The sequence below is a fragment of the Danio rerio genome, chromosome 17 (genome assembly GCF_049306965.1).
Source record: "Danio rerio strain Tuebingen ecotype United States chromosome 17, GRCz12tu, whole genome shotgun sequence".
Taxonomy (NCBI): Eukaryota; Metazoa; Chordata; class Actinopteri; order Cypriniformes; family Danionidae; genus Danio; species Danio rerio.
In genome coordinates this window covers 32,094,148-32,107,907 of record NC_133192.1, presented here as the reverse complement: position 1 = coordinate 32,107,907, position 13,760 = coordinate 32,094,148, and the positions used below count along the sequence as shown (strand labels likewise).

Below are 13,760 nucleotides of genomic sequence, written 5' to 3'. Positions count from 1 at the left end.
GTTAGAAAACTCAAATATTGCACCCAAGGCTCAAATAATAGATCCTTCAAAGTTTGGAGACCATTCCTGTTAAATTTTGAGGACAGATTTATTTCAAATGTTTGAATTGTAAGCTTAGTGTATGCATATATATATATATATATATATATATATATATATATATATATATATATATATATATATATATATATGTATGTATGTATGTATGTATGTGTGTGTGTATATATATATATATATATATATATATATATATATATATATATATATATATATATATATATATATTTTTTTTTTTTTTTTTTTTTTTTAAGTTCTGAAGAACTGTAAAATATCCAATCTATACACTTTTTTGGTACAAGTGAAAAACCAGAAGGCTATAAATCTGAGCTCAATATAATGCAACAATACAAATGAGGTTTAATAAACTACATCAAGCTTATTGCAGATGCTTTTATTAAAAAAAGCATATACAAGCACATACATGCGTCCAGATAAACGGTCAAAAATGTTTTTTTTTTCTGACGGGATGCTTAATAAAATATTATAAATCTCCTATCATTTCTAAAAGCAGTTTGACATCAGTTGTTTAAAATTGTCTATAAACTCTCACCTGTGCTGATAAAGCAGAAAAAGCTGTTTTATGTGCGTTGTTAATTTCATTACTTCTTAAAAATGTATTATAATTCTACAGACATACACTGTCTGTGAGAAACATCACTCATAAACTGCAGCTTGTTTGCTTTCAGGCGCGCTACCTGCACTGTTGATGAGCTCACCAGAACGCGCTTCTGTGTACACCAGAGCGCGCTAGGGGTCCTAGTCAAGTCAAACGTCATTTTTCCTTGATGTGTCCAAATGTTGCCTGAATCAAAAATGCTGACAAGCAGTTTAATCGCTTTATAACTTACCGTGGAAAAAGCGGTCTATAATTGTGACGAACCATTTAGTGTACGGCTTTACTTAATGATATTAAGAAACGTTACTTATCAAACGTAATGAAAGGCTTTTAGATTTAATTTCTTTACGGGTCCTTTAAGCGCAATGTAAACAGGTTTGGCAGGTGTATCGGAAGTGATCGCAATCATTTCTACACCAGGTGAGACTACATAAAAGTCCGCTTGAAAGTTCGAGATAGTCGTCTTTCCTGGAAAATTTAGTCCGGTTTTCATAAGTAAGTAGAGAAAGATTTTCATTCTCCCTCATGTATATAACACATCGTGTAACGTACGTTAGTTGAGTCCGTTCACTTCTCTGTGCTGTTGTATGAATGTGTTCTGCTTATTCAGTGACATTTGTGTGTTGTTCACAGAGGTACCCTGGGCTTATTACACTTTGTAGGGTGTGCTAAATACTACACGGAAAATAATTTGCTTAAAAACAATCATGGTATTCATTGGATGTCAGTGTCTCCTTACAGGAAAGCACCATGTCAAGACATCTGTTTAATGACGTTTACAAGCGAATATAACAACATTTGTTTAGTCTTAAACTTAGCTATAATTATTATTATTATCAGCTATATGAAGTTACAGTCTGTAGATTATATTCATTGGTTCTTTTCTTGATGACGATTTTATATATATATATATATATATATATATATATATATATATATATATATATATATATATATATATATATATATATTTATATATATATATTTATTTATTTATTTTTTTTTTTTTTTTAACTATTACTTGTGACTACTAGCTACAAAGTGACTCAGAGTAGATGATGTAAATACCTGCTTTGTTATGACGTGGTTTTTGTTGCCACACATGGTAATACATACTGTTTGCTTGATTGACAAGCGTTTAATAGAACACCTGTGGGAAAGTAGATGCATGTATAATCCACTTAGGAACAGACACATTCTCGTGGTCTGGATTGTCCCTTTAATATTTATTGTGGTAAAGTTGGTTTTATACTCGCACAGTTGGACTTTCTCCTAATTTAGTTAAAAAAACTATTATCTGCACATTTTAAATGGGCATTGGCAACTAATGGGATTTTTCTTATCAAAGTACAGTAACTTTACCTCAATTTGACATTGAAGTACCTCTGTTAATGTTTTTAAATGCTTTAGTTCACACTTCACAGCCAAAACTCAATATTCACTTATTTAGTCTCCAGTAACTTGTCACAAACTGGTTTGAGTTTTTCTTTTTCTTTTTTCCACTGTATACACAAGATAAAATTTTTTTTTTTAAATGTTGTAAACAGTTAACCACTGACTTCCGTAGTAGGAACATCAAATACTTTTGAAGTGAAGGTTTCAGATTTCTAATATTGTTCAAAATTGTTGAACTAAAACATTTCTAAAGGTTTAGAACCACATAGGTGATTTTTTTTTTCCTCTTCACTTTTGGGTGAACTATCCCTTTACATAGGGGTCTAAGAATTGTGATGTATTAATCACTTCATTATTGTGGTTTATATGAAAAATGACAAAGTCAGCCAGTAGATTATTTGTGTAGTTAGTGAAGTGAAGGACTTGGGATGATTTGGTGCAAATATCAAAAGGGTGTGATTGTTTACGCTTTTCTGAAAAAATGTGTAAAATGTGAAAATCATTCTTATATCGTTTTCAGATATATTGCAGATACAGCTCGGTCATTCTACCGTATACTGCCAATTAAATCATGTGAAGACAATTGGTTTAATTCAATCTGTCATCTCACACAGCCAAATCTTTACAGTTTATAGTCACTTATACAATGTAGCCCATATACAAACTATTATTATACGTAAATTACTTTTTAAAAGTGTGTAGTTATTTTCCTTAAAATGATTGTTTACTATATTTATACTTAAAAAAAAACAACACCTATACTGCATATTAATGTACTAATTGGAAACTTGTTTATATACTTGGATAACATGTTAAATGTATAATTCAGATTTTTTCAGAAAATTTATACATGTTAATCTATCTCTTTAAATGTGCATGGTTTTTGACTGAAAGGCCTGAATGAATTAATTCATGTATGAAACCGATTTCATGATCAGTTTTTTTATTTTTTTTTTGTGGCTGATCTTGGTGCTGCACTTTTTTCACTTCATTAACCATTCTGAATGTACATAATTTATTTAAATTGTGGTGGCCAGTGTTTAGAAGGCCGTCCCTTTACATGGACACCCCTTGTATTAATCTAAACCACACTCTCAGCAGCGTCTGGATGTTTATTATGTGGACAAACAGCCGCAAAAGTGCTTCTAACTCTTTTCTTTCTTTCTTTCTTTTTTTTTTTTTTTTTTTTTTAAAGATCTAAAATAAGTTCAGTTCAAGTTTATCATAATGCGTTACACATGCAAGTTTCTAAACAATAAGCAGCTGGCTGCAGTTCACTAAATTGCCAGTGTCGCTAATAACAAGGGTTTCTCAATTCTACATTATAACGCCTTCAATGGTTTGTTGGAACCTACCTCAAATGTCCATTTGTATCATTTTATACTATATTTACATTTTTATCTACACTTTTTGCATTCCGTTCACCACACCTTGACAATCTCTGTTAAGCCCTGAAAAAGGGAATGTCAGTATTTCACGCCAAAAGAAGTTTTCTTGAATCGTGTGCATTAAGTTGTTTGTCTGAAGTGTTAAAACAGCCTCCACTGTAAGTGTCAGTGACAGACAGATGTTTTCTCTCGCTCTCTTTCTGGATCATTGCTGCATCCATAATTGTTCATTATCTCTCCAAACTACAAATTAAGACATAATTGCACTGTCCCAGGTATTTGCATTTTACATGCTTTATTTTGCTATGTTAATCACTTATTGGCTAATTATCTGCGTAAGCGGTAATTATTTTTACAGTAGTAATCAGAAAAATTGTATTCTCATTGTTATGTTTGATATGACAGCTGCATTTATTAATCCACCTCCTCTGTATGACAGCACAGCCTTTACAGGCATGAGGAAATGGCTGGAAAACAAAATCATCCATTATTATTGGCACAGTAATAAGCCTTCCTAAGACAACTTAAAAAGCCTTTGTTGCTACCGTCCTTATCAGATTGGAACAGACGATTGCTCTAAGGTTATACAATGTGAAGTTTACAGTATTCGTTATTGTTCTCAACTCTTGGGAAAAATTTCCCCACGTAATAGAGGGAACTGCCTCAGTCCTTTAATTCCCCATCCAACTGTTCATAGGCCACAAGGTTCAGTGCCTTTTTTGCTTTAGTGATTCTGTGTTTGAATTCACTTGGTACTTGGTCTTTTTTTTTTTCCTTTTGCTGCTGCAGACACATGTATCGAAGTCATGGGCTAATAACAGAAAGAGTAGATTCTTGTACAAGGCATAAATCATAAAAGAACCCAAGGCTCACATTACTCAGTGGCAGCTGATATTAGGGTCGAAACTGGTGCTTTTCAAATGGCTTTGCTTGCGCTTCGAATTGCGCTTTTTTATTTAGTTAATGTTTTTGAAAGGATTTTTTTTTTGCCCCACATATGCATTTATTTTGTCAAACCATAATATTATAAAAAATAATATAAAATGTTGTTGCATATTAAAATGCCTTTTTAACTGTTTAACTTGCATATAATTTAAAGAGCCCCTATTAAGCATTATAAAAGGTCATATTTTGGTTTTGAGGGTCTTCCACAACAGGCTGATATGCATGGAAGGTCAAACACTTATTTTCTTATAAAATGCATTTATTTTTATCTGATTATCTCAGCGACTTCCATATGATTTGTTCAGTGATTCATTTGTTTCTAAACACCTTCTTTGCGTGTGGCTATGCTGCAGTGATTGATCAGATGACCAAGTCTGTTGTGGGTGGACGACTGGGTTCAGTGAGAGACAGAGAAACGCCCAGCAGGCCTATGAAGGAGTCAGAGCACAGAGAATATGTGTGAGCCCAATGCAGGAATGCAATTAAGCAATGCAGTTAACATCAGCATATTACTCTACTCTTAAGTCTAACCCCAAGTAACAACAACGACACTCATTCAGTTTTAATCCACACAGTGGCAAAAGTTTAACTATTTTAAAAATTGACCATGCCATGTGTGTGTAGGAACAGCTGATGGTGGCTATAGCAAAGACAAATGGCAGAGGATTGTGAGTTTAGAACTGCATTTAAACCGGTAAAGGAAGAAGCACACGTTGCATTTTCAGCTTTTTGTACGCAATATGTAAATAGCCCCATAAAGATTTAACCTGAGATACAGTACAAGCACTGATCTATAATAGATAATTGATTATACATGGACCGATTGCAAGTTAAAACACACAATTAAATGCATATTTTGCAGACTACAGAGAGCGAGGCAACAATTTTAATTACACTTGCATGTTATGATCTGGAGGAAGAAGAAACTGGTCCACATGAACTGTAACTGTCGAATCCCACACTGCAACGTAGATTATTGGATCAAAGTTCAGAAAAATGACAGTAACAAACACAGCACTAGGTTGGCTGTACTGTGATATTGTTGTGATAACAAACTTTAACCCTTTATTCCCCAAAGCCGAATCTCCGTCTGTTGTTATCTTTGTATCATGATCAGTCCTGTGATCCCCTGTGCTCTGAAGTGTCTGAAGGGAAAGGCGCGTTTACGTTTTAACGTATCCTGTACTACATACTTGGTGATTGTACCATGTTGACGCGTTCCGGCAAAAGATCCTGTAAGACTTGAGATACCACAAATATTTTGATGTCTTTGACAATTCAAACATGAGCTGAAAACACAGAGACAATTGGCTTCACAACACAGCAAGTTGGAATTTGAGAAAACCAGCTCCCCTCCTTTCCTTCATTTACATATGAAACATCCCCCGAAACCCCCTGGTCACTCAGACCCTTTTCACCCAACTCATACAGAATGGTCATTTCAAAATACGAATGTTCAATATTTATCCAAGTGACCATCTATCATGTTTGATATTATTTGAAATGCCTCAGTGCGACTGATACAATGGTCTCATTCCCTCAGAAATAGACAATTAAAACAATAGATGTATATTTTGAACCACTCTGAGCGGTTTGTGCCTTTCCTATAGGCAGAAACTATTACAATAAATGCAAATACCTTTTGTTATTCAACACACCCCTTTCCTCAAGGAGATTCTTGGATTTTCTACTTGTGGTAAAGTTTCTAATTGTTCGGCACGATTCTGTAATTAGATCAGCCCATACCGTGAAGCATTAGAGCTCCACGCTATGTATATTTTGAAGTCGGGTATGCATCTTTTAATCTTGGATTTTTCTTTGAGAATTTGATGTCTTATATTGATCGTTTATCAATTGACTAAATGAATTGGCATATTACATGTTTACCTGACTAATAAATTCTGTTTTAAATTATTTAAAAAGAGTTTGTGTTATTATCTCTAGTAGATTACGTTAAGTCCATAACACCACAAGCCCTGGTACATGTTAGTAATGGACTAAAACACTATAGACGGAGCAATGTGGCATGCTATACGATGTTCTTAGAGCTCAACTAACACATTGGCTTTAATTCATGTACACTTGGACTGTAAAAGGCTATCTAAGGGGATAGACCTTCATCTGTAAACTTATAATACTATTTGAATCGTATAGTGATTAAAGTTATTAATAGTTTAAGTAAATTGGTCTGCTTAATTCTATAGTAATGACCATAGTATGACTAAATGGCTTTGTTTGATTCAGTAGAAAGCAGATCTATAGGGAGCGCACAAAAAAATCCATATCTGAGTAAGTAGGGTTCTGCCTTTTTAGGATAGCGGTTAATCGCCACTGTTTGTTGACCAAGACTGACATGCTTGTGCTTAAGAGATTGTATACTCAGCCAGTACAAGACTCAGGATGTTATACAGTAGGAATCCGAATGAACGAAAAATAAAATACAATAACGAACCAAAGAGAATATTCAATCATAATCTAAAGTATTATTAAATAAAAGAAACTAAATAATCTTATCAATGTTTTATAATTGGAGTCAGATAAATATATTCATATTCTAAACCACCTCACACTAAAATTGGAGTTAGATATAAGTTAAATTTAAAGTAAATCAACATTGTGCACTGGAAAGACCGAACATGCAGTGAACCTTTATCCACCAGTAGACACTGGGATTGAACTAACTGGCTGGACCTTACAATCCAAACCCAACACGATTAATTTATTCAACTCTGTTAACTATTTTGTTAAAAAAACAAGAGATTTAAACTGAGTTCTGTTTGATTTCAAGGGAATTGATGGTAAAATCTTGGAAGAGATTGTACAGATGACAAATGTCTGTTTTGTCACACTCCCCAAGATACTATGTCAGTATAGGTGAGATGACGTATTCCACAAGGTTCAATTCTGGCACCTCTTCAGTTGAACATTTTATATACTCCAACTGAGCCAAATAATGAGAGAGACTTGGTTCTTACCACAGCTATTTTAGTGTATAGCATCACCACCTAATGCCTACAACCCCATTGATGCCTTCTGCCCATGCATGGATGAAAGCTGTATGTGCCAACTTCAGTTAAACCAAGACAAAACTGAAAGCTAGTGAACAAAGCTGAGGTTCTCAAGATGTATCCATATCTTGGCAATAGACAACAAAAATAAGCCAACAATGGAGTCAGATCGTTTAGTGTTCCTAATTAAAGCAGTGAGGTCTAAGAGAAACTTGTTCATGCTTTTATCACCAGCAGGGTAAATTACTGTTATGGACTCTTCACTGGCCTTCACAAAAATACACTGACAATTGCAGCTTAACCAGAACACTGTTGTCAGGTTTCTGACCAGAACATATCACACCTGTCCACAGATCTTTACACTGGCTCCCAGTTACATTCAAAATACATTTTAAAGCATAAATTATTTAAGAAGCATGCATAAGCTAGATCACAGATGTCAAACTCTGTTCCAAAAGGGCCGCAGCTCTGCACAGTTTAGTTCCAACCCTAATTAAACACACCTGATCAAACTAATTGAGTTCTTCAGGCTTGTTTGAAACCTACAGGTAAGTGTGTTGGAGCAGGGTTGGAACTAAACTGTGCAGGGCTTCGGCCCTTTTGGAACTGAGCTTGACACCCCTGCACTAGATATTCTGCTTTGAACATGGGCATTACGTATCATAATTTACCTGCCCAATGCCAGTTTAGCCAGGTATAATTCAGTACCCTGGGTTGCCTTGTTGGAAAACCACGTATTTGATTCATTTAGTTATAAGGTTCTCAAAGTATGCATCCGTGACTGAAATCCAGCCTCCGGTGGACAGTAGCAGCCTCCGAAATGAGATTCAGAGTTCCACTTGAGGTTATTAATTAGCAAATGTCCTAACTACACTGTACGTGATGAGATTTGCAGTGAAGAGCAATTGGGCTGTTTGCACCACACTAAACACAGCAGAAATTTAAATGCAGCCATTCAGAAGCACAGAATATACAGTATGTGCACTTACTGCACTCCAACGAAATGCATATTAAATCTCTAACATAATCAAATGTACCTGCTGAATCCCAATTTCAAATGGTTTATTTTATTATCAAGATCTGTTTCTGCTTGTAGTAGTATAGCAATAAATATCATGTAAAATGGCATTCAAACTCATTATTAGCATTTAACACTGAATAACACAGGTGTACCCGAGATCATCATTGTCCATTTTCGGTTGTTCAGGTGCAAGAAATAGAAGCAGTTTCTAAATTATAAATTTTAGCTGTTGGTTAGGACAAACTCTTTTTTTTTTATTTTTTTTTTTTTTTATGGTCCCACTTTATATTAAGTGGCCTTAACTAATATGTACTTACAATGGAATTAATAGTTTGTTACAATGTACTTATTGTGTAAATACATGTATTTATTGTGTACTTATGCTTGATTAAATACCTGTATTTAATTACATCTGTAATTAACTTCTGTAATTACATTTGTAAATACACTGCTGACCATTCCCTACACCTCAACCCACCCTTAAACCTACCCACACCACCAAACCTGTCCCTAACCCAACCCCTATCCATACTCAAGAGCACCACAAGTGTTCTCAAATACTTTATGAACACAGTAAGTACATTGTGTTTATTTTTTGATGTAAGTACATAGTAGTTAAGGACACTTAATATAAAGTGGGACCTTTTTTATTATGGAAAATATTCTTTCTGTTGCGTGCCGTTGCTTTTATTTATAACACTATTTAAATCAGCCTTTGTTGGTGTCGTCAATCTGGCAACCCGCTCTTGCATGCGTTTTAAACCAGGGATACAATACCTAGTTCATCCACTTGGTGTCAAATTTCCATTTGGCGTCAGTCAAAAGTAGGGTGCATCTGCCTTTAGCTACACCACCCACTGCTGGAGTCAGCTTCCAGATGTAATCGGATGTGCTCCAATAGTGGGCACATTCAAATCAAGACTTAAAATGCATCTGTTTAAATGTGCCTTTATTGAATGTGCCCTGTGCTTCATCCAAGAATCCCCCTTTTGTCCTTTCCTTAACCTGTTTAAACACATTTTTAATCCGTTTTATTCTTTGTTGTTTTTATTTCTTGTACTTGTTTTTTGTTTCTTTTAATCTTGTTTATGTAAAGCACTTTGAATTACCGTTCTGTATACAGTGTGCTATATGAATAACCTATTAATCTGTCAATAAATGTGATTGAATAATTTTAAATAACTGCAGATAGGGCTGTGTGTCATTTATTTATTTTTTCAGATTTTTAGAATTTACGTTTAAGATTTAATTTTATATTAAATCGAGGTATCGCCATTTATTATTATTTATTTTATTTTTTTAATAAAAATATTAGATGCTTTTATAATTGCACCAATGCGCTTTGGTCGACTCTCTGTATTACTCTGCCTGACTGCCTGTCTGGGTTTCAATCATGGTAGTGACGGACTGAACACGGAGACTGGACAGCCTAATTTAACCCAATGCATGAAGTTGTGGGCATGCATCTGAAAGCTAGAACCTGTGTGGATTATCAAGACATATTCCCTTATCAAGTCGATAATCTTGATCTCTCAACATGTATGAAGGATGTAAAAACCTGCCATGTGAAAAACCGCAACCGCACTTAAGCCGCCTTTCCACTGCATACAACATTTGGACACAACCAAATTTTTATTTTTATTACTTTCTTCCATTTATGAACAGATTTTTTTTTATTTTTTTTAAATAGACTTTTTATAATAAAAAAACAAAACAAAAAACAAACTCCTATTTCATCTCGCGCACGAATCTGTTTGGACAACACTGGAATACATCATATCCAGTCGGCAGGTCGCATACGGAGTCGCAGGAGTTCAAATATTTCAACGGATCCAAATTTTCCGCATACGAAGATGATCGGAACTCCATGCAGCTCCCGGACTGCTCTCCATTGGAAATGAATGACTTCCAGTCTGTCGCTTGTCGTTTTTTGTGTGCAGTGGAAAGGGGGCTTTAGTTCGAACCGTGCTGATCTTAGTTTGGTTTGAACACGAGCGGAGAAAAGTAAAAGCTGTGAAAAGTAAAAATATCTAACCCATGATGTCATTTAGCTTTTTATATATATATATATATATATATATATATATATATATATATATATATATATATATATATATATATATATATATATATATATATATATATAATTTATTTTCTGCAACTATATTTAACTTGTGAAATTGTTTTGCATTTTATTTACACCTTGTTGACCAATTTATGTATGGCATGGTCATTAAAAAGTACAAAGTACTTGTTGCTTATAAAGAGAATTTTACTGAAGTCATATTGTTGTAATGTTTTAAGTTGACTACATAATAAAAAAAAAAATCGCAATCATGAATCGGTCAAACTTTATGAAAAAAAGCTAGAATTTTTTTTTTTTTTTGCCATATCGCCCAGCCCTAACTGCAGAGGCAAATAAGCATTTTATTCTACTGTTATGCTTCCTAAAATGCTTGGATAGGTTGTCATTTTGCTTATGACGTACTTGCTTGCAGCTACTTTTATGAATACTTTCTGTTTGCCAACATGAATTACAGTATCAGTGTGAATATTTTAGGTAGAGAATCCCCTCGTTGGCATCTTTGAAACTTGTGACATGGGGAACGGAGGCCCTCTGTCCAGAAACAGTGGGAAGCTTTTATTCTGAAAGTTGCACTCCTCAATACCTTCTTGTCTCCTTGCAAATACTGTCATTATACTGTAGTTACTGTGCATTTACTTCTTTCTGGTGCCTAGTAATTCCTTTTCTATGGGGGCATCTGAACTAAAATGCTAAAACTCATTTTAATATTAATAATTATTAAGTTTTACATACATTTGTCAATTTTCATTGTGAGCTTAGTTCAATCACTGTTAACTATTGAAGCCGTATTGCATAATGTACAATACACATTATACAATAGCCCTATAAATAGTCATATCATTTTCAATCAATAGTTTAGCAGGCCAGATTAGCTTGTGAAAAATATTAATGTTTGAAATATTAAGCAAAGCAGTTAAATCTCCAAGCCTTTTGTGCTGTAATGAACACATATTAAAATGTTAATATGTGAAAAGTATCAAATGTGAAGTACTCTAAAAGTTTATAAAATGAATATTCACGATATTATGAGGTCCTTCAAAATATAAATATTGTGCATGGTTATAATGGTCACACTTAACATTAACTAATGAACCTTATTGTAAACTAATGCATTTACTAACATGAACAAACAATGAACAACACATTTACTACTGTATTTGTTCATGTTAGTTAACATTAGTTGATGAAAATACAGTAGTTCATTGTTAGTGCATGTTAACTCATGGTGCATTAACTAATGTTAACAAGCATGGACTTGGATGTTAATAATGCATTAGTAAATGTTCAATTATGATTAATAAATGCTGTACATGTGTTGTTCATGTTAGTAAATGCATTAACTAATGAACCTTATTGTAAAGTGTTACCTTTATAATTATATATGCACCCCCAGTGTTGGGGGTAACGCATTACAAGTAACATGAGTTATGTAATAATATTACTTTTCTAAGTAACTAGCAAAGAACTGCTTTTAATTAAGTAGTAATATCTAACTTGGTTTTTATCTTGGTTCACTTTAAAAAAAATAAATTGCTTATTTAATATGAACGTAGTCGCCTTGAATCCCAAATACAATGAGAGAACAGAAATTAAGACAGGGCAGGGCCTACATACATATTTTTGTTGTTGTTGTTGTTGTTGTTGTTGTTGTGTTTTTTTTTTTTTTTTTTAACCAAATTGAAAGGGCAAAAGTTACTTAAAAGTAGGCCCACATGGAATCTGCTTGCGCAAAAATCTGCAGATTTTTAGCTCATCATTGAGTCCATTAATTTACTTGTGTAAATGTGTGAAATTTATATTTATTCAGTTTTTAAATGTCAGTATTTTTATTGACTGATACGAAAATGTTCATATGATTTATTTACAGTACAGTGTATAAATGTAATATTTTCAGTCTTTTAGTAGATATATGAGTAACCTGCTTTGTTTAACAAATAAGTGGATCTAATTGGATTTGCTTTGTAAAGATTAAAGTTTAAAAGGTATTATTTTTTATTTCATATATTAAGTTTTTTTAGATCTGCATGGGGGCGCAGTTCGCCTCGCAGCAAGAAGGTTGCTGGTTCGAGCCTTGGTTGGGTTGGTTGGTGTTTCTTGGTGGAGTTTGCATGTTCTCCTCGTGTTTCCTCCGGGTGCTCCAGTTTCCCCCACAAGTCCAAAAATGTGGTATAGGTGAATTGGGTAGGCTAAGTTGCCCGTAGTGTACAGTATGTGTGAATGAGTGTGCATATACACTCAATAAAATATAAATTTTTAATATAAATTTCTTTTTCAACAATGTAAAATTTAACATTTCAATGTCTGTGTCGGTGACATACGTTCGCCTCAAAATAGGAAGATCGCTGGTTCGAGCCTCAGCTGGGTCAGTTGGCATTTCTGTTTAGATTTTGCATGTTCTCCCCGTGTTCTGTCCAAATACGTTCGGTAAATGTGACAAAATTGGCCATAGTGTATGTGTATGAATGAATGTGTTTGAATGTTTCCCAGTGATGGGTTGCAGCTGGAAGGGCATCCGCTGCATAAAAGCATATGCTGGATAAGTTGGCAGTTCATTCCGCTTTGGTGACTCCAGATTAATAAAGGTACTAAGCCGAAAAGAAAATTAATTAATTTAATTACTAAAATTTTTAGTTATAAACACACAAAATAATTCTGCATAAATCCACAGATTTTTTTGTTTTGTTTGCTATTTCTCCACAGAAATAGCAAACAATGTCCGCAGATTCCTTCTGGCCCTACTCAAAAGTAACATAATGCCTTACTTGCCATAAAAAGTAACTGAGTAACACAACTTCTTGTTTTTTGGGGTAACTCAATATTGTAATGCATTACTTTCTAATTGAACTTTCCCCATAACTGATGATATATTGAATTATTGAATTTTGGCATATGTAGAACAAATGTACTTTTTGTATTCTTTATGTATTTTTATCATGTCAAAAGATAAGAGTGCTAATATTTCTGGTTTTATTTTATTTTTTTTAGTTTTAAAGGGAAAAATATAAGGGGGGTGGGGGACTAATATATCTCTCTCTCACTCACTCACTCACTCACTAGATTTTTACGTGCCATGGCAAGATTTTCACCGGCCCCACCAAAAAAAAAGCTAATAGCTATTTCTTAGACACATTTTAAATAATGTGGCAAAATAATGTCTGAATCTAGAATTTTAACATTTGAAAAATGTTAATAAATGTATTATTAGCAAAATTCAAGACTTTATGGAAATGAAAGAGCAGTA

General features: G+C 33.8%; 1 protein-coding gene across 2 annotated transcripts in view; it reads left to right on the top strand.

Annotated features, from left to right (window-relative positions):
• The first annotated feature begins 873 nt into the window (after nucleotides 1-873).
• sh3yl1 (SH3 and SYLF domain containing 1) overlaps nucleotides 874-13,760 on the top strand; it is a 48,579-nt gene continuing 35,692 nt past the window's right edge. The window contains 1 exon segment of one of the 2 annotated variants that reach the window (NM_001423240.1): nucleotides 874-1,171. In NM_001423240.1, coding sequence (NP_001410169.1) covers nucleotide 1,171 — 1 coding nt within the window. In that variant the 5' untranslated portion in view covers nucleotides 874-1,170. 2 annotated transcript variants of the gene reach the window in all.